At 44.5% G+C, this 21,780-nt stretch overlaps 1 protein-coding gene across 4 annotated transcripts in view; it reads left to right on the top strand.

The window, feature by feature from the left end:
* The window catches only part of MED15 (mediator complex subunit 15), a 45,048-nt gene that overhangs the window by 246 nt on the left and 23,022 nt on the right, over nt 1–21,780 (top strand). For 3 of the 4 annotated variants that reach the window (XM_054006155.1, XM_054006157.1, XM_054006154.1), the window contains exons 2-8: nt 11,510–11,597; nt 13,092–13,143; nt 14,114–14,143; nt 15,450–15,662; nt 16,804–17,078; nt 18,679–19,023; nt 20,268–20,360. In XM_054006155.1, the coding sequence (XP_053862130.1) occupies nt 11,510–11,597; nt 13,092–13,143; nt 14,114–14,143; nt 15,450–15,662; nt 16,804–17,078; nt 18,679–19,023; nt 20,268–20,360 (1,096 nt within the window). Of the gene's footprint in view, nt 1–7,150; nt 7,320–11,509; nt 11,598–13,091; nt 13,144–14,113; nt 14,144–15,449; nt 15,663–16,803; nt 17,079–18,678; nt 19,024–20,267; nt 20,361–21,780 lie in introns of all 4 variants that reach the window. The other variant, XM_054006156.1, reaches the window with a different exon arrangement.

Here is a 21,780-nt window from a genome sequence, read left to right as displayed (position 1 = left end):
GGCTGGGCAGCCGGGACACTCCTCGCCCTGCAGCCGGAGGGGGGGCGCGCTCCCCGCAGTCGCCTGTCTCTGGAGCTGGCAGGCCGCCCCGATGTGCCTCTTCTCTGCCGTGTTGCGCCGCCCCCGTCCTGGTCGGCAGCCGCTTCCCGTGGGGGTGGCCCCAGGGGCTGCCTGCCTCCTTGCTGCCCGCTGGCAGCCTCTGGGGTGGCGCGCCCCCGCTGCCCCACCACTCTCCCCGCCAACCCGACTGTGTGTCTCTGGGGCTGGCTTCCCTGTCCCCGGCTCAGTTATCCGGAGCCAGCCGACCACGCCGCTGCTCCTGCCCCCTTCCAGCGGCCTGTCGGGGGGGCGCTAGTTCCCCCCCCTTCTCTTCCCCACTATGAATACACTCCGGGGGAGGTTGGCCACGCTGCTTTCTCCCCTGAGCTCCCTTACAGCCTCTTCTGTGGGATCTGCTGACCACCCCCTGCGGCTTCCTGACCAACTTGGTAGCCTCTGCGGTTTCAGAACAATGTTAAATAAACCGTTGTTTGTGTGGGCCCTACGCTCTGCTCTGCTGCTTATGGGTAGCAAATAATTCCAAACAGGCTTAACATTTCTATCATGATGTTTAGATGTTTCACAATGTAACCACCTGGCCTCATTCCTGTAACCCTTGTTCCCTATCCTATTTTATTTGTTTTGGTCTTCATGGAGGTTCATGTCTGAATTTAGGTTATAAACTATTCAGGGTAGAGAGCAGCTTTGCTTGTGCCTCGCATGCTTTTTGGGTGCTCAGAGCTAATATGTTACACTTTTAGTTTGTTCTGTGAAGTCACCTGTCTTACACAAAGACAATCCGCAGAGGCAAAGAAACTTGGAGCTAATGCAATTAAACTCTTTTTTTTGTTTCCTGTCTGTGCATGTCAATCTATAGCAGTCTTCTGTCAGTGGTATTTAAAATATGGATGCTGATGAATTCCTTCAAGAGAAGCTTAAAATAACAGATTAAGTAAATGTATCAGTCTTAGCAAACAAAATCTTAATTTAAAAATAAAATAGTTGTATAACAAGGAATACCACTTAAACATTTAAAATTCTGGAAATTGGAAAGTAGATAGTATTAAAATACCCTCTCAGTTCATGGGTTGTTTTGCGTTATCATTTTAAGCATTGACAATTTTCCTCAGGTCCAAAATCTTTTTTGTTCTACAAGTGACAGTGCCTCCACTGAACTACATAACACATCTCAGACATAAAAGTAGCCCTACATATTATCTTAATTAAAAAAAAAAATGCTGTTGCCAGTATTGGTGATTCATTATTATAGTGCTTTCATAGAGATTGGGTTCATGTGTCACATCTGAAATTACAGTTTGGCAGTTTCATCTTGTTGCAGTTAGAATAAAATAAGACTTGCCACAACCAGAGGTTATAATAGCTCGGTGTGATATATAGTATCAGAGTTGGGAGCTGTTGCCTAGGAATGTTTTTGAGGTCTGATCACGCATTGGTTCCTCTTCCTATGCTTCCGTTTTCACCTTCACTGAGTCATAAGTAACTGACATGTAAAGGAAATAATTAAAATAATTACTATGTAGATTTCCTTTGGAAAATGTTCTGTAACCATAGAAAGTGTTTAACAAGATCTTGCAAAATAGTCCTGAAAACTCACTAGTCCATGCAGAAATCTTCTCGTTCACCTTTACAAGATGATGAAAATTACTGTTACTTGCTATTAACAAATATTCACACTTTTAATTTATTTTAAATTATTCTTAAACTTGTATGAAAATATTCAAGTGACCCATTTTTAGAGAGAGTCTCTTGGATATGGTATATCTGCATAGGTGGTAAATGATGCAGCTTCTGTTACTGCGATTTCAAACATGGATTCCGTCTATCAGTCTGATTTTAGGCATTTGCTGGAGATAGCCATGAGAGGGTGGTATGGGCACAAGCAAAACATCCATGCTAGTCTTGTGTCAATTATAAATAGCCTTGGATACCAGTGGCCACTAGGTTTTGTTGACTTTCTTTGCAAAGCTTTTGGGAATGGATGTGAAGATGCTTCAGTAGGTTTGCTCTTTTGATAACTCCAAAGGGTAGTAAGAGGTGCTTATTCTTCCCTGCAGGGGGTTGTCTTGTGCAGGGTTCCATCTTATTTATGTGCATGTTTCAACTGGTAGGGGCAGTAGGGTTGTCAATGGTGGATGACTCTTAGACCTTATGATTCTTTTTGATTAAACGTGGATACTACAGTTCCTGGGATTTCCAACTGTTTGAGAGAACTGAGGAAGTATATGGTAGAGAATGGCTTAGGCTCATCCTGGATATGATGGAAGCTGTGCTCCTAGATACAGGAAAATGTTAGAGGAGTGAGTGGGGGCTGACAATGTCTTCTGTTTGAGGTGTATGTCCCACACTTTTCAGTGTGATTCAGTCTTTGGGTTACTCTTGATCCATTGCTGTTCCTGGCTGTCAGCCGAGAATACCATGATGTGTCATTTTCCATCTAAGGCTGTTCAGGAGGCTGAGACAGTTTCTCTGGTGCATGTCTTGGTACTTGGATCCATGCCCTTGTAACAAGATTATTGCAATGTGCTCTATTTGGGACAACCCTTGAAACCTTCAAAGCTTCATGTAGGGCAGAATTGAATGAGATGAATGTGAACAGAATATATAAGGGCTCTGCACAGGTGCCCTGTTTGGTTTAATTATGCTCACTATTTCTACACTATAAATACCTAGATAGAAAGATGCCTGGTACTCATGGATTGCATCTTGCTCTATATCTTTTCATAGGAGTTCTAATTCGCAGGGTCCATTCTCACTGTAAATTCCTGTCAGACTTCCTATGGCCAGCAACAGCGTGTTTCCAGTAGAGAACTCACATCACTAAACCCTGCACCCTTCAACAGTTTGCTCCAGTCTCAGGGCACTTTACAAAACTTATTTGCTTGCGCTTTGTATTGGCCATTATTAATAATAGGAGCAGGTGATGCTATTCCTAGTAAAGAGTTGTTGAAAATATATCTGTTTTATTGATTTAAGGTGCTTATGTTTAGTATTCTTCATTACTAACATTTAAAAAAGTGCAGAAATACAAAAATGTAGAGATGACTTTCTTAAATTGTGTACAGAGGGAAGGAAAAGTACTGATCCTTAAACTGTCAATTGCAAAAACAAACTTATCAATGGGAGCCAGGTAATTGAAAAAGGTAAAATTGTCAGTAAAAAGCAGTAATATTTGCCTGTTAATTCACTAGGGCTTTAACAGTTAAACTTACAAGGTGCTCATACTGAAAGGTGTCTTTGGGTATATTAAATGTTCTAGTACATCTAAAATCTCTGTTAAAAAACATAAAGGTTGCAAAGTCAAACACACCAAAGTTAAGAAATGCCAGAATTAAGGGTGACTGTACAACTGGCAGCTAGATTCCACTCTCGGCACATTAAGTGTACCCTAATCCAGGCATATGCTCCAACAAACGATACAGATGAAGAGGACAGAGAGAGATTCTATGCAGAATTGAACAATGTAATGAAAGAAATACCAAACCACTATTTTGTCCTGGTTATGGGAGATTTTAATGCCCATATCAGAAATGAAAGACGAGGTTGGGAAACAATCATCGGCCCACATACAGCTGAAACAATGACAGACAATGGCACAAGATTTTTTGAATTTTGTGCCCAAAACAATCTTAGTATCTGCAATTCTTTCTTCCAACATAAAAACATCACAAAAAGAGGTGGATTTCACCAGATGGCCTTACACAAAATGAGATCGACTATATCTGTGTTAGTAAGAGGTGGAAAACATTAGTGTTAGACACAAGAGTATTCAGAGGAGCAGATATAGGGAGCGATCATTACTTGCTGAAAGCAGACATCAAATTGAAGTTTAAAGCACTCAAAAAGAAAGAAGACAGACAGATTAGTCAATACACAGAAACTACAAGGTTGCAGGATGCGAAAAGAGTACCAGATAGAGGTCAAGTACAGGTTTGAGGCCTTAAAGATCTTGAGGAAAACAAAGTGGAAAAATAGTGGGATCTTTCCAAAACAGCTACGCTAGAAGCAGCTGAAAAGATAATTGGTAGAAAGAGAGGAAGCAGTAAAGAACAGTGGAAGAAGAAACATGGAAAATTATAGACGAAAGAATGAAACAAAAGGCTCTAGTACTACAACATGCGACGGAAGAAACAAAACAAATCTACAGGAACCTTGACAAAGCAGTAAAAAAAAAGTGCAAAAAGGATAAGCAAAATGGGATTGAAAGTAAGGTTAGTGAAGCTGACGGGGAAAGAAATGATACAAGAACAGTCTACACTATCCTGAAACAGTTAACAGGATATGGATCAAAATTCGGAAATGTCCCAGTGAAAGGGAAACAAGGAGAAATTTTAAAAACACAGGAGGAACAAGAAAATAGATGGATGTAACACTTCAAAGAACTGCTAAACCAACCAGAACCAATGACAAGACTGGAATTTAACAATGATACATCTATATCTAGGTCTAATGGTTTATCTGAGGTAAAAATTGAAGAAGTAAAAAAAGCACTGCAGAAGCTGAAAAATAGCAAGACACCTAGGTTGGACGGCATTCATCCTGAGATGCTTAAATTTGGAGGCGAAGACATGGAATCAGTCATCTGTTCGCTGTGCAAGAAAATATGGCTGGAGGAGAAAATGCCGGAAGAATGGACCCTCAGTATCATACTCAATTTACCAAAGAAAGGTGATCTAAACAATTCAAATTGGAGGGGAGTAACACTTCAGTCTGTCACAGGAAAAGTATTAGCAGCAGACCTCCTGAACAGAATGAAAAGAGAGAGAGATACCATCCTACGTGATCAACAATCAGGATTTAGACACGGGAGATCGTGCACAGATGCTATTTTCACCCTGAAATGGATTATTGTGAACACAGTTGAAATTCCAAGGCTGTCTTGTCATCAATTTTGTGCACTTTCAAAAGGCATTCAATAGTGTAAACAGAAACAATATGGAAAAATGTGAAACAATATGGAATTCCAACAAAATTAATCAACATTATGAAGGTATTCTACGCCAACTCAAAATGCTGCATTAAATTGAAAATGAATTGAGTACGCCATTCAGCATCAAAACATGTGTAAGGCGGGGTGCGTCCTGTCTCCTTTTTTGTTTATGCTAGTCATCAACTATGATTTAAAACAATGTGACAGTGATACATGTGGCCTAACATGGAACAATTCAAGACTATGGTCTAGACTTTGCTGATGACATCGCTCTTATTAATGAAGATGCCAACGGACTACAAAAATGCAAAAACCAAGTAAAAGAAGTAATGGAGAAGATAGATTTAAGATACAGTGCAAAGAAATGTAAAGTTATGTTAATGGGGCTTACAGGGACAGAAATAAAAATTGAAGAGAAACTGGAGAAGGTGGACAAATTTATGTATCTTGGAAGTGCCATCAGCTAAGATGGTACTAGTTCTGAAGAATTAAGAAGAATCGGGAAGGCAAAAGCTGCATTTGGAAAACTCAAAAACATCTGGCGACTCAAAAACATCTCCCTCAAGACAAAACTGAATGTGTAGAAAGCAATTGTTATCGCCATCACAACATATAGCAGTGAAACATGGCAACTTACCAAGAAAGATAAGCAAAAGCTGGATGCATTTCATCACAAATGTCTGAGAAGAAGATTGGGAATAATAGAGATAGGAAGATGAATGAAGAAGTCTGAAAAAATTACTGGACAAGGCACCCTCTCACAAATCTACAAAAGAAGACATCAGTGGCTGGGACATGTGCTGAGAATGGAAAAAGAACACTTACCAAATACCGCCCTTGAACGAAAGCCAGAAAATGCAAGAAGAAAGAGTAAGACCGTGAATAACATGGAAATGAACAATTCTGAACGACATCAAGCATCTCAGTGTGAAATGGAAAGACTTGGAGAGAAGGGCAGTTGACAGGCAAAGATGGCAATTGTCGGTAGTCCAATGTGCAGCAAAACATGGAATGGACCAAGGCCTAAGTAAGGTACCACCTTAATCTCACCCCTTTGTGCATTATGATAGTCTTTGCCCCCTATGTCATTCAGTGAACTGGTTAGATGATGGTCACTGAACAAGTAGCTATTCAATATTTCTTTTATCCTCATCATTCAGTGTGTGGCCCATGCATGATTTATGCATGCTATCCAAACCCAGCTCTGAATACAGAATTAGTACTGGTTTCAGAGTAGCAGCCGTGTTAGTCTGTATCTGCAAAAAGAACCGGAGTACTTGTGGCACCTTAGAGACAAATTTATTTGAGCATAAGCTTTCGAAGGCTACAGCCCACTTCGTCGGATGCATGTAGTGCTGTCATTGTAGTATCTTAAATTCACTAGTGTTTGTAAAGAGCTATCTTTACAACACCCACTTGAGGTGACTTCATATCTTCCATTTTAAAATGTCAGCTAATTTTTGGTGTCCACTTTGAGAGCCAAGAGCCTGATTTTTTCAAAGTAGTACTTTGAGAGCTCGGCTCTGAATATATATTGACCTCAGTTGCAGTTGTGAGTCCTCAGTACTTCTGCAAATCAGATCCCTGGTGTCTCAAGATGAGTACCTAAAAAATGAACACAGTGGCCACTTGTGAAAATCTTGGTTTGTGACTTGCTCAGTATCATGTACGAACTCTCTGGCAGAGGCAGGGATCAAATCTAATTCTCCAGGGTAGCATTCAGCTGCCTTCCACATGAGATCATCCTTTCTCTAATCCAGTGTCTCATTCACTGCACATCTTCCACTTTCTCAGCAAATGAGGCAAGGGTCCTACAAACAACTCATTCTCTACTCAACCTTGATTTAAACCCTGGGTACTGTCCCTCCTGTGCACTGAAGGGAAGCAGGTGTCCTATGGAAAAAATGGTGATTGTGAGAGATGGCAATTTCCTTGACAAATAGTATTAAATTAAGTTAAATCTTACTGAATCAAGTTTAAGTATCTTAAGAGTTCATTGTATTAAAAATGCAATTGTTTATGTATTATTGTGGGCTTGTATGTAATGTCTCTGGAGGAAGACATGACTAAGGAAAACCAGGGAAAGTGTTAGCAGCTTCACAGGACTATTTAACACAATGTGTCAGACAAGAATGAACTTTTAAAGTTAAGTGGGTTTTCCAGTTAATCTCTAGGGAGAGGATATGCAAATGTACCCCGTCCAGTTATGTAAGAATGCAGCCGTTTGAAGCTTTGCCCTGAGGAGGGGACCTTTGTCTGCTGATCATCTTTTATGCGAGGACAAGATCAGAGGCCCAAACTGTATAAAGGAGTGACTCACAGATTCATGGAGGTATTTGTTCTGAGCTAACAGCTGTTGTGAACTTGTAACCACAGGAAAACACGCTTGGTGGGGTTTGACTCCTGCCAGAGCCCTTGTTGGAATTTGGGGTGATCTCTGGTAAGCTTATTAGCATGCATGTAGGCTCTTTTATTGTTCTAATATTTCCTCTGTAATGCTTAAGAATAAATGTGCTTGTTTAGGAAAAGCTGTGTTGGACCTTAAATTGTGAGCAGTTAATGCAATTATGCCTCTGAGGAGAAAAACAAAGCAGGCCTGCTTGGGCAGACTGACTTACTGGGGAACTGTGTAGCTTGGAAATATCCGGGTCAGAAGGAAGTGAGGTACGTGTCTCTGTCCAAGTGAGGTGATGGCTGGGGAGCCAGAAGCCTAAGAGTGGGTGCTATTGGTGGATTACAGAGGGAATACAGGTACAGGTGGCAGTGATCATGTAACTAGACTGTGTCATAATGTATGTATACACATGAGGGCTGAATTAGAATGATATGGGTGTGAGAATCAAAGATTAATTAGAGGCAGCTGGTCAGGCTTCTAGTTTTTTTGTGTGTTTAATTTACATTATTTCAATACAGTAAATTTAAGCCTTAATATAGGTTGTTGTCATTTCAAATTTAATTCTAAAATGAAATTTAAAAATTGATTAAAAAAAAAAACAGGTTTATGCACTTTTATCACAGCATGGTTCTCCCTCTCCACAGAGAGGAAAGTACCAACTTGGGGGACACAGGTTAAGCAGCTGGGTGAGAGGATGCAGGAACAGTGCAGGGATCATAGTAGTAGTGAGGATGTTTCTGAAAGCGAGGGATAGAGTTGAGGCAGTGCGAGAGAGGAAGGATGGTCCACTGGCTAGCATCTGAACCTTGGGAGACCTGGGTTTAATTCCCCGCTCCATGACAGACTTCCTATATGACCCAGGGCAAGTTACTTTGTCGCTCTGTCTCAGTTCCCCATCTGCAAAAATGGGGATTATATAGCACCTTCCTGTCTCTCAGGGGTGTTATGAGGATAAATACATTAAAGATCATGAGGTGCACTGATACTAGAGTGATAGGGGCTGTAGACGTATCATTGATGGATGTGGAAGTTTTGGGAGGAGAGACTGAAGTTCCCCAACAACGCCCACTGAATAGTTCCACTCCTCCCTGCACAGTTCCAACACATCTGTCATTGCTGCAGCCTGCATATTTTCCCTTCCACTGTTCAGACTTCTGTATCACTACTCCAACACCACCACCATGTCCCCTGTCATGCCATTGCGTCAGTGCCCCCATGCATTCCTTTGAGCCCCCCATACCAGTTCCATTCTCCTCTTTGTGATTCCATGCCCCCAGTAAGCTTGGACAGACCAGGAGGAGGTGGAAATGTGGGGGGGCTGTGAGAAGTGTCCTGTACCAATTGGAGGGAAGAAAAGACAGGAGAGTGAAGATGCTGGGGCGTGGTCTACATATAGGTCAACAGCTACAGAGCTCAGGGGTGTGACAAATCCACGCCGAGTGCTGTAGCTATGCTTACCTAACTCCCAGTGTAGATGCAGCTAGGTTGACAAAAGAATGCTTCCATCAACCTAGCTTTTTCATAAGTCCATGATCTGTTTCTCAAACTCTGGGTCAAGACCCCAAAGTGAGTCGGGACCCCATTTTAATGCAGTCGCCAGGTCAGCATTAGTCGCTAGGGTCTGGGACTGAAGATGAAGCCTGAGCCCCACTGCCTGGGGCTGAAGCCAAAGCCCAAGGGCTTAAGCCCAGGGTGGAGGGGATTGGGCTCTGGCCACCGCCACCCAGGGTCATGTAGTAATTTTTCTTGGCAGAAGGGGATCGTAGTGCAATGAAGTTTGATGCCTGCTGTCATACGGCAATAGAAAAACCTCTTTGGTCACTATAGACTGTATCTATGCTACAGGGCCATGTTTGCATAGCTACAGTCTCCGGAGTATAGAAACGGCCAAGATCTGGGCTTAGATTGTGGAGAAGGGGCTCTATGTGCAACATAAGAGGTTCAAAATGGTGTAAACTAGCCCATTCATCTCAATGCTATGTTCTTGTTCAGCTCAGAACACCCCAAGGAGATGAATACAATGTGAAACAATAGTTCTGCGACATGTGGACTTCTCCATTCCTGTCAGTGGGTGCTTACCTCCTCCTTAGTGCCAGTGCTTGTGCCGGTGGCATGCCTGTTCTGAGCTCCCAACCCAGAGACCCCCCAGATACTGGCTCACAAAGGAGTGGGAAAGGGGTGGGGCATGGCCCCCATCTCCTGCCTCATGGGAGATAGAGGCTCAGGCCCCCAGAGGAGCAGCCCCCCAACCCAGCTCACATGGGGAATAAGGAGAGGGGCTCAGACACTCCTCACACCAGATCCTGTTTCACATGATGGTGGGGGGCAGGGACAGTGGTGTGGTGCTTCCCAGATTCCAGCACGCACAAAGGAGAGAAGAATGCAGGGTTGATGGGGGAGCCCCCACTCCCTCTGCCACTCATCCCCAGGTCCTCCCTCCCATAGTCCATCCCTTCTCACCCCCCCATCCCCTCCCACCCTAGAACGCCTTTCCCTTTCTACAGCCCCTTAATCCCTCCCTCCCCCTTCCTGCACTTTCCCAACCTCCACACCTTCCGTACTACTCTCACACATTCACATTGCCCCTCACTGCTTCAACCAGCCATATTCCTTATCACTGTATGAAAAAAAATTAGAATCTAAAAATGTTATAAGGCGCTCATGTTAGGGTGTTGTGTATGAGGAACACCCTGACTTTAAGCAAACTGAGGTCCATTGTTCAGGAAACATGATTGCATTATCCTAACCCTTTGATCTTTCTTTCAGTGAATCAAAGCTAATAGATTAATCATTGCTGGTGCTGTGCTATGGTAAATTGAGGCCTTATCTTACTGAAGAGGCATGGAGAGGTTCAGGCCTCAGCATGTTTGGCATTGTGCTCAGGTCTAGCCACTTCCACTTGCTGAAAAGATCCCATCCTAAACACCAGAGGTGCAGAACAACCCTTACATATTTAGCAATGGAATAAATGAGAATTCCATACCAAACTGTTGATAGGATCCTCTGAAAAATTGGAGCTGTTTAAAATTATGGAGGAACCTGGCAAGAAACAGATGCTTGCCAGCCTGAGAGAAGTTGGAGAGAAACAAAGTCAGGCCTGGTTTACTCTACAGAGTTAGGCTGACATAAGGCAGCTTACCTTGACCTAACTGCGTAAGCATCTACACTAAAATGTTGCCCGCACCAATCTGTCGCCCAGTAAATAGACTTAATAACTCCACTTCCATGAGAGGCGTAGCGCTTAAGATGCATCGTTCGTGTAAACATTGTATTACTTACATCGATTGTTGGCTATTAGCCCCCCGCTCTGGTGCTCACTGCCAGAGCATGAATCATAGAATCATAGAATATCAGGGTTGGAAGGGACCTCGAGGTCATCTAGTCCAACCCCCTGCTCAAAGCAGGAGCATGCCACCCCTATCTCTGTGATTATGAATCCAGAGTAAGTAAGGCTTGCACCACTTACCTTTTTTACAAAAAAGCTTAACCACACAACCCATCAATAATGTACTGAATTTATAAAGCTTCAAGTATATACTATAATTATATTCTGGTAGTGTTCAAAGTGCATGCTAAGGATTGGTCCCTATTGACTGGGTGTTGTCTAAACTTCATGTGAAGACATGGTCCCTGCTTCAAAGGGTTAATAATCAAAGGAGGCAGGTGATGTTGGAAAGGTGGAGAGAGGGGAACAATCAATGTCCCAAGTTAGTATCTTTTAAAAGGTCTTGGGCTAAAAGTAGCATGGAGGCCCCATGGCAACCCCCGTAGCATGGAAGGTGTTTATTTTGGCCTTCTGACAGGAGAAGATGGTTCAGATGAGTTGCTGAATCTCATACCATCTCTACCTGATGGGAGGTATTTCCTAGTTTCTTCCTTTCTAGCAAGGAGGTAAATGACTAATTAGAGGAGACTCCTTCTATTGATGTGCTGGCTATCTGCTATTGATGTTAATCAGATTGTGCATGTAAATCAATGGAATTAGTTTCCTTTATGTTTAATGTATGGATGGATTTGTCAGTGATTCATTGGTGAAAAGTTGCCATCCATGTGTTCCCTAGGTAGGGAAGGGGGTTTCTGCTGCCCTCAGTTAATGTCCTTCGTGAGTTCTGTCTCTTGTTTTGCAGTGAGGAGGCCATGAGGAAGGCTGGTGTAGCCCACAATAAATCCAGCAAAGATATGGAGAATCATGTTTTTATGAAGGCCAAAACTCGGGTAAGGCACTTCCATGTATTTCCAATTCTGTGTGTTGGGAGTAGATAAACCAGGTTCCCAAATGCATCTAGTTTTCTAGCAACATCTGGCCAGGACACCTGCATAAACTATGTTAAATTTATACAGGAGCATTTAATGCTGAGTGGGGAACCAAAGTGCTTTGCACACTCCACAAAAAAACTGTGTGAAGTAAAATGTTTGGCAAAGACAATATGGTAAATTCCTATTATCGCAAAAGATACAACAGTGTCTCCAGTGACCATGCAGAACACAGGAGTGTGGTTTATAAGGTCTCATCGACTCAGGTGCCGTTAGCTGCATGGAACTCACTTTATCTACAGCTTAGCATGACTTGTGCTTAATTACATGGCTCAGGACTGTGGATTTTTCACACCCAAGCAGTGTAGCTGGATTGACTTAAGCCAGATCTACACTCAAAAGTTAAGTAAAGATTGGTCTATGCTGAAAACTTATATTTGCATAGCTACAGCTCTCGGATGTGAAAGCACTGAGAGACATAGCAATGCCAACCTAACCCCTGGTGTAGATAGCATTACCATTTCTCCAGGAGGTGAATTAATTACAGCAATGGGCATGGGGAGTGTGTCTAATAGGCAGGGGAAGGCTGTGCCTACCCAAACAGCTCCACGTGGCCCTGTCCATGCTCCATCCAGAGGCCCCCTCCTGCTGCTAGTTTGCCCCAGCCCAGGCAGGCTGCTCCTCTTCCGGGAAGGGAAGCCTGCTGGAACTAGGGCGCCTGGGATTTGCGGTAGCTAGGGGGGCCCGGCACTGGGGCCACACCACCCAGGGCTGGAGGGGACGGGGCTGCGCACCGCCTGCCAATGTGGGGCTGGTGGGGAGGGGGGATGAGCCGCTTGGGAATGGAGGGGTTGCCCGCCTGGTGCTCAATTGGCTGGGGGAAGGGGGTCATGCGCAGCCCACCCACCTGGTGCTTGGGGGGGGGGGGGGGGGGAATCTGGGCTGGGGGGGAGGGGACTCAGGCAGAAGGGGTGGGCCAGGCCGGGGGCTAGCCTCCCCTAGCTGGTGGTTCACCCACTGCCCATGGCAATGGAAGAACCCCTCTCGTTGCTGTATTCAGTGTCTACACTTAAAAAGCAACAGTGGCATAGCTGCAGCTTTGCCACTGTAGCACTTCAAGTGTAGACGTAGCTTTGTCGGTATATAAACATATATACAGTACCACTAGTATGCAGCTGTATTGGTAGTTGTCTACCTCTTCTACCCAGCATTTGCTGTTTCTCCTCCTATCCTGTCTTGCACAGTTAAACACAATGACCTTTTCATTAGAAACGTACCCACCCCTTTCAGTTCCTGAGCAGATCATAGACTGTTATGAAAAGCGTACCAGTCCTGAAGGAGGAGGGACCCTTCTGTTACACTGGGGGAGTGGCAATGTGAGGAAGGGAAACAGTGAGTCATGGAGTGCGTTGCTTCCCCATTCTGTGCTAAGCTGTTTCTTGTTTTCAACTTTAGGAGGAATATCTTTCTCTTGTGGCCAGACTTATTATCCATTTTCGAGACATTCGTAAGTAATCCTTATATTTATCTGTTAATTATAGGAGTGCTAGCTTTCTGGGTGGCTTGAATCTGCTAGTTCTGATTGGCATTCTCCAGAAGTTGCTTCAGTAGTCTCTGTTGCTGGATCTGTGCCCAGGTTCTGAATGTGTAATCTTCACAATGTCTGTCTAAAACTGAAGAATCCACTAGAAAGTTCTTGATATCTCCACTTTTCATTTCAACAAATGTTTTTTCTGAGGTCATCGTGCCTCTCCATTTCCACCACAACCTGAATGCTGTGAAGACAAAGTGGCTGAGCTTCATTTATTTGCTCTACTTTGATTTACAAATGAATTAAAAAGCATTCATCCATTTGATATTAAAGTAAATTTTATCCACAGCATGGAATCCTGAATTAGGATATCTGCCCTTCCTTTTAGTTTTATTCCTTCTGAAATAAGTCTCTGGAATGGAACAAACCGTCTCAAAGTGCTTAAGAGTCTTCCTAGGTGTGGAACTGCTAGAAGAAGCCACCTGTCATACACTGCGCCAGGAAGCTGTGTAGAGGAACTGCCTCAGATGCTTGTCCCATTCTGTAGAAAATTTCACAAAGCAAGCATTAATCTTGACGCCTGAGAGTGAAATCTGATTTGCAGAACTCTTACATTGGCAGAAGCGTGTGGAATATAGGTGGCAATGATTGACATTACAGAGCATGTCTGCAGCAGTACTCCATGGCCAGCTGGGATGCTAAATTCCTGATGAGGAAGTAAACTAGGAGCTCTCTAGCTCTGTGGCTTGCTACTAGGGTAGGGAATCTGGGTAAAATGTTTGAAGGCACATTGGCATGGGGGTAACTAATGGGAAGCAATTTTTTGCACTATTAATACATTGGTTGTTGGGAATAACAGTTTAAATTGCCATGTATTTACAGTCACCTGTTCAACACAATGCAGCAAAATTTATAACTTGTGTATGTATTCACTCTTATTTTCTAGACAATAAGAAATCTCAGGCCTCCGTCAGTGGTAAGAACATTTTTTTAGTCTAAATGAAAAATGGTCAGTATTTTTGGTGGCATATGAAGTGGGAAGGGAGGGAATACTGCATACGTGCAGCAAAGGAGGGCAACTTAAATTCTTAAGCATACGGTGGTGAAGAGGAAAGTTCTAGTGAGTCTTCTGGACTCTTCACATATGGATGTTGTGTGGAACACTCATTTGATTCCACCTATGTACTGTCTGTTGGTGCTAAATGTTATTAAACCTGTTCAACAGATGTCAGTGTTGTGAATTGGACTCTCCAGCAGGAAGTAGCTGAGTTCCTCCTTGCTTACCTTCTTGCAGTCCTCACTGGTGTATGAGCTTGATACCTGCTCTGCATTACAAGTCTATGGAGTAGTCCTGTCAGCAGGAACTGTGTCCTGGTGGACTCTGCATGTGACCGAAGGAATCTCCTCTATAACTATATTAATCCCCCTTTAAGAGAGTATATGGTGAGGCACCAATTATCTGTTGCCACCTCTTCCTAGCCTGGGTTAAAGATGTGCTGCACAGTAGATGTTAATGCCAGGACTCTGGAGTGCTCTAAAGTTATGTCCTCTTCGATGTATACCCTTAAGGAGGAAGACACATATTACACACTTGGTGAACACCAGTATAACAATGTTCCTGAAACGCTTGTAATGCTCTCTCCTTCAGAAGTCTGTTTGCATTTCCTTTTCCCTAGCCCCAGACCCCAGATTATCACCCTCTCTCTGACTGAGGAGTGCTGAACATGAGTATTTGAGAAGTGTGTGGAGAAGCTTCAGTGTGCAGTCTAGAGGAAGTGTATTGCAAGGTCCTTCAGGCTGAACACCTGGTCTCCTAAGCACTCCCATTCCTTAACCTGGGGCAGAAGGGGCCTAACTTGGATCCATCACATCAGTGTGTTCTTATTTCCTGGAGTTACAGGCCATGATTCCCATGTGGTAATACAAAGCTCTGTCTTGCCTGTGTACCTGGATATCTGTTTAGAGTAGTGGTGACTAAAAATTTCCCTTTTGTTAATATATATTTAGTGTTTATTTGGTGCTTTGCATATTTAAAGCATTTCACAAACCCCTAAATAATCCTCAGACCCTGGTGTCCCCAGTTTACAGATGGAAAAATGGAGACCGATTTATGTAAAGCCTCTGAGTCAGTGGCAGAATTGTGAGTGTAGAACTCAGGTTGGATTTTTAATCCTATGCTGAGTCCGCTAGGCCAAAACTTTCTTGTGGCTCCACAGCCTGGAGAACTATTTCAGTGGACAAGTCTTCATCTTGTTCTCTTAGTAATGATGTTGTATTCGCAGATCCCATGAATGCACTGCAGAATCTAACAGGCGGCCCCCCAGCAGGAGCAGCTGGAATGGGCATGGCTTCACGAGCTCAAGGAGCACCAATGGGTGGGATGAGTGGACTTGGGCCAATGGGCCAGCAGATGAGCCTTCCAGGGCAGCAACCTCCTGGAACCTCTGGGATGGCCCCCCATGGTATGTCTGGTGTCTCTGCAGCTACTCAACAGAGTAAGTATTCACTGTGCTCCCATCCTCTGAAATTAAGTCAGTTTAGGGTTCCAGTGCAGAGCCCTTTTCTAGGCTGAAAGGAAGAGAAAGTTACACAATACTCCCTAGATCTGTTTTTATTGCTCCTGGCAGGAGGATTGGGGATTATGGTGCATCTCACCCCTTGTCATTGATATGGGAAAAACAGATTTGAATCAGGGGGAAAGGGAGGGTTTGCCTTCAGATACCTCCACCCCCACCATAAATGCCCTAGCTATACTTGCATGCTGTGTTGATTGCAGAATATTAGAGAGACAAGGTGGGTGAGGTGATATCTTTTATTGGACCAACTCTTCTTCAGCTCTTTGAAAGCTTGTCTCTCACCAACCGAAGCTGGTCCAATAAAAGATATTGCCTCGCCCACCTTGTCTGTCTCTCTATACTTAAAATTTGTGGCTTTCCACTTGCTACTTGGTTCTGGACTCATTTGCAACTGCATTTGAGACTGAGGTGGAGTATTCTGAGTAAGAGTCTGGTTCCGACTAGTAGACTCCTTCCTCTCAAAATACCTTAATTCTTGAACATCCTTAGTGTTTTGTTTCTACCTTCCTTGCTTTATATCACCTCATATTGTGGCCTCCGCTGTTCTGGCAGATAGCTAATGGATGAGGCTCCTTTCAGAGCCCATTCGAACAGCTCCTCCTTTGACCAATGTGTGAGACCTTTGAATGAGCCCACCCTCCTCCTCCTCCCTGCAGTTCTTAAGCTATTTAATTAGATTTCAGAGTCAGCCAAAGTGTTGAGGCTTAGATGTAATAGTGATGAGAAATGCCATGATAATACCAATAACAAATGTTTAAATATATATCTGGAAATGGGAGGCTATAATGGGTCAATGCACGAGCTTTCATGCAATTGCTCCCATCACAAATGTGTGCTATAAAAGACACCAAGGTGTCTTAAAAAGAACGAGGAGTCCTTGTGGCACCTTAGAGACTAAGACATTTATTTGAGCATAAGCTTTCGTGGGCTAAAACCCACTTCATCAGATGCATGCATTGGAATTTTCTGGTAAAAAGAGTTCGGTTGAGACCACCAGGCTTGTCTGTTGGACAGCTGTCTACGTGTCAGTCACGTTGTACAAACGCCTCCTGATTTACAGCCCAGCTCCAACTGCAACAGATGGCGCAGCAGCAGCAACAGCAGCAGCAACAATTTCAGCAGCAACAGGCAGCTTTGCAGCAGCAGCAGCAGCAGCAGTTCCAGGCGCAGCAGTCGGCCATGCAACAGCAGTTCCAGGTCCAACAGCAGCAGGCGGCAGCAGCGGCCGCTGCACAGCAGCAGCAGCAGCAGCAGCTGCAAGCAGCCCAGCAGCAGCAGCAGCAGCACATGCTCAAACTGCAGATGCAGCAGCAGCAGCAGCAGAATCAGCAGCAGGTACTGAGCAGCGAAGCGGTCACACGGGCATGATTGGTCGTGTGCTATCAGCCACTGGTCAACTAGAACCGTTCCAGAGCTCTGGCTTGCATAGCAGTATGAAGTGTCAGCTCTCCCCGCGAAGGGCTTAACATGCTTCTGCTTCTTGGCAAGGCATCAGCTTGGATTGGTAGAGTTCATTGGCCGCAGTGTGCTCTATCCTAGAGAAGACTGATATTTCCTAGCAAGAAAGACGCTAAATATTTGTCCCCTTCTGGTTTGAGTCCAAGGGCTTGGCTGCACTTGCAAGTTAGAGCGCATTAAAGCAGCCCCGGGCGCCCTGTCTCCTGAGCTGTCCACACTGGCAAGGCACGTAGAGCGCCTGGACTCTGAAGCTGGAGCGCTCCTGGTAATCTATCTCCACGAGACGCATAAAGCTTGCTGCGCCCTGGCTGAAACGCCCGGGTATCAGTGTGGGCAAGGTGTTGCATTACTGCGCTGTGTTTGGCCTCCGGAAATGTCCCATAATCCCCTGAAATCAAGTGGCCACTCTTCTCGTTTTGAAATTGGCTGCAGGCCTGCGGATATCCCCTTTCAAAGCTCCATTTCTGACAGCTGACGTGCTTATCTGCTCCGGGACAAAGCAAACCATTAGTGTGGAATGCTGCTGTTGTGAGTGGGAGGGGGGGAGGAGGGTCTGCTGCTGTCTGAACTTACAGGACAGCATGCTGACACACTCAGCCCCCCAAAACACACCGTCTCTCCCCCCACATACACACAACACACTCCCTGTCACACTCCAGGCCCCCACCCCCATTTGAAAAGCACGTTTGCAGCCACTTGCACACTGGGATAGCTACCACAATGCACTGCTCTTTGTGGTGTTGCAAGAGCTGCTAAAGTGGCCACGCCAGTGCACTTTTAGCTGACAGTGTAAACACACAGAAGCGTTATCCCTGCTGCGGTCTCCGAAGGCTGGTTTAACTCCCAGCGCTCTACATCTGCAAGTATAGCCATGCCCTAAATGTCAGGATGATGTTGGTCTGCTTCGGAGAAGGTCAGGGATGTAGGAGAGAATTGGAGTTGACACCCTACTCTCCTCCCTCCCTCCCCCTGAGTTTCCTCTAGAAATAGTAGCTGTTTTGTCTCAGTTGTGTGAATTACTCATTGTCACTTAAAAAAATTTGCAATACAGAAATATGAGGCATGCCTAAAGATGATGCATGCCAGTAGAAGAGGCTGATGCTGTCCTGTTCTTGTGCAGGTGTAGGTAAATGGTGATGCTGACATTAGCTTGATAACAGTCTGGAGAAGTGTGTTGTGATCTTTTATGCCGGAGAAGCTAGAGGGCTGGGTACCTTCACCTTGAAACTGTCTGTTAGTGGTAGCAGATGACTTTGTGCCCATCTGGAGAGGGAAATTAGAATATAAACTGCATGAAGGTGAGTTGTTCAAAGCCTGAGGCTGGCTCAAAGGGTAGGACTTTTCATCTGGGCTAAATGCTTTAACTTAGTATGATGAGTTAGAATGCTGCCTGCAGGCCATTGGCTTTCATTCTAAAACTAAAGACACCATTGCATTGCTGGAAACGTGAACTTGATCCCGGCTTTTCCTGTTGTAGATGCAGCAACAGCAGCAGCAACTACAGCGAATTGCTCAAATGCAGTTACAGCAGCAGGCAGCTCAGGCTATGCAGGTGCAGCAGCAGCAGCAACAACAACAACAACAACAAATACCACCGCAACAGATACAGCAGCAGCCATCTCAGCAAGTCATGCAGCAGCAGATGCAACAGCTGCAGCAACAACAACAGCAACAGCAGCAGGTTGCTCAGGCCCAACAGTCTCAGCTTCCACCACAGTCGCAGCCCCAGCCCATGGTCTCTCAGGCACAGGCAATCTCAGGACAGATCCCTAGTCAGGTCATGTCTGTACCTTTTACCCAGCAGCAGTTAAAAGCCATGCAGGTAAGTGTGTTAAAGACCCAAAACATATGGTTCTGTATTCCATGAGCCTCTAGAGAAATAAAGTCCTCCTTGATAAATAAGCTTTGTTAGTGCTAATAGCAGAGATGTGAAATAGTGTAACACGTTCAGAGGCTAGCTGTTAACCTAGTGCATGCATAACAATGCTAACCACTAACTTGTGTTGCTTTATTGCTTGCCAGCACAGCATAGTTCTTTGCTAAAATCCCAAGGTTTGTTAGCTAGTCTATGAAATTGTTTGGTATGCTGGATAGAGAAGCTAGTTGAAATTCAGTTCCTTTGTTGCTATTGGTGGGACAAGGAGATGGGTGAGATCTTGTTTTATATAGTTATAACATTACATTCTGGTGAATGCTAGAACATGAGCAAGCTTCATTGAATGTCCTAGTACATGTGTGTACGTGTCAGCCCTCTCACTACTGCAGCATGAGGCCCCATTGGCATTGCTTCTGCTTGGGGAAGGTGCAACAAAGAGAGCCCAATCTGCCCCTGCTGACTGTCGTGTTCTGGTTGAACTTGTCAAGGATGATTGTCACTCGATGCAACTTCTCTTAAAATCACAGTTCATCGGTTGAAGACAGAGAGATCCTCCATGAAGTACAAAAATCAAAATCACCTAGTATTGCTTCAGTCAGTCAGAGTCAGCGAATGCTATTAATGGTGCAGATTTTCTTACTGTTGAGTTACTGTTCAGTGCTATGGAAACCAAGCTAGGGAAGGCTGTGCGTTACTAAGCAGGAGAGCTAAGTTTTAATTGTGAGCTCTACTCTACTTCACTCTTGGCCTTATTGAAGGTGGGGGCTTGGCAGCTAATCTAGGAGTAGTTTGTGTGTCGCACTTATGCAGCAGTTCCAGAGCAATACGCCATTCTAACCAGCTGCCGCAGGCAGGCATCGAATATTGTGTACTTGAGTGAAATTAGCAAAGCTAATTGTTTGCCATGGCAAAGTCCAAGTGGCAATTGAGCCTGCCTATAGGAATGCCAGTGTAGAGAAGACGCCACAAAGAAAAGTCAGTATCAGGTGTGTAGCAGTGGGGAGGCTTATTCTAAGCTAGCTGCTTGTGTTCATGCAGTGAGTCATACGCTGGCCCAGTGTGAATGCATAGCTGACAGTCTTGTTTGCGTGAAGGCGTTAGTAAGATGGTTGATCTAAATGCTGTGGAAAGGTGACATCCGCCATAACCAGTTCTTCCTGCTTACCCCCGTCTCTCTTTAAATATTCAAGGTAAGAGCTCAACTGGTGCAGCAGCAGCAGCAGGCAGCGGCAGCAGTCCAAGCGGCTCAGGCCCAGGCTGCTCAGATGGGAGCTTCAGGGCAGGTAAGGGCCCATGGAGCCAATGTCACTAGTGCAGGCCTGTAGCAAGTGCATGCTAAAATTGAGCATGGAGATGGATTTTTGGTAGCTTTCTCAGGAGGGGTCTGACATCAGTTGTCCTTACGAAGGCGGTATGGGTGATTATGCACTGTTTCCCTTTTGCTGTGAGTCAGAGGCAGGATTTCATTGACACCCTTTTTGTGCATGCCTGTCTCTAGTAGGTCAGATACTGCTGCCTGGAGTGACCCAGCAGCACACATTAAGACTATCTACTGTAGTCATGCGATGGGTCTAACTGTTCCTGGAGTGTTTCACTTCTATTTCCATAACACTTTCTTAGGAGACTGCCTTGTCACATGAACTTCTCTCTACTATGAACTGGTGACTGCTGGTCTATACTCAGATGTGATCTCCCTTCCATCTCCCAAACACAAAAGTAATAGTGGAGGTACTGACGTGTTCCCCCCACTTTTCTCTGTTCCATCATTTCCTCCCCCCTCTCATTCTGAGTAAAATGGACGGTAGATATAAATAGCTCTCATTTTGAATGTGAACTCGCAAGATAAATGGCACGTGTAAGTGAGTCGCATATGAAGTGTTGGATGAAGGCTTGTTGTCCGGTGCACAATTCAATTTCTTTAACTGGCAGTACACTCTAGCGTCAATGGCTGTGCTCCTATGTGTGCCCAGCACCAAGGCTAAATGGGGAAGACTCCTTGGGCTTGAGTTGAACCCATCCTCCCTAAGGGTCTCATATAATGCTTAATGCTTTTCATTCGTAGTCTTTTACTAACACGGGTAAGTATAATTATGGACTTTTTCAGGTGGGGAAACTGAGGTACATAGGTGAAGTGTCTTGTCCAGGATCAGTCAATGGCACAGCTGGGAATAGAATCCAGTTCTCCTGACTCCCTGTGCACTGTCTCATGCTGCCTCCAGTGCAAAAGTAATGGCGTAGACATCCTGCACCCCTTCAGTGTTTAAAGTTTGTGTACAGCGTGAATTGTAACATTTGACGGTTCTTCTCACCTGCATCCCTTAGGATCTGTACTAGGAATAGTGGCCTACGATAACCCAAAGCCACTTTTCTTATTGATGCTGAAGTTCTGCTAGGCCATTACATTCTGTTTCTATACTGGGCCTTTTATATTTCTTACATTATGTTCACACCAGATGAAAGATGAGCAATGGTAAGTGCAGTGGCAAGAACCCATTCATTGCAGTTTAAACATGTGCTTTTTAAAACTATTCTTTTTGTTTTGTTTTGTGAATAATATCCAGGTGGGAGCTACAGGGAGTTAGGGTGGCTAGCAGGACAGCTGTCATGTCATTAATTTAGTGTTGCTGTCCAGCAAATGGGTTGTGTTTTTATATGGGGGCATCCTACTTCCTGCCCCGTTAAGTGAATTTCCCCATACAGGTT

This window comes from Malaclemys terrapin, chromosome 16 (genome assembly GCF_027887155.1).
Source record: "Malaclemys terrapin pileata isolate rMalTer1 chromosome 16, rMalTer1.hap1, whole genome shotgun sequence".
Classification (NCBI taxonomy): domain Eukaryota; kingdom Metazoa; phylum Chordata; order Testudines; family Emydidae; genus Malaclemys; species Malaclemys terrapin.
The sequence above is the reverse complement of the archived record's forward strand: the minus strand, read 5'-3'. Positions and strand labels throughout refer to the sequence as shown.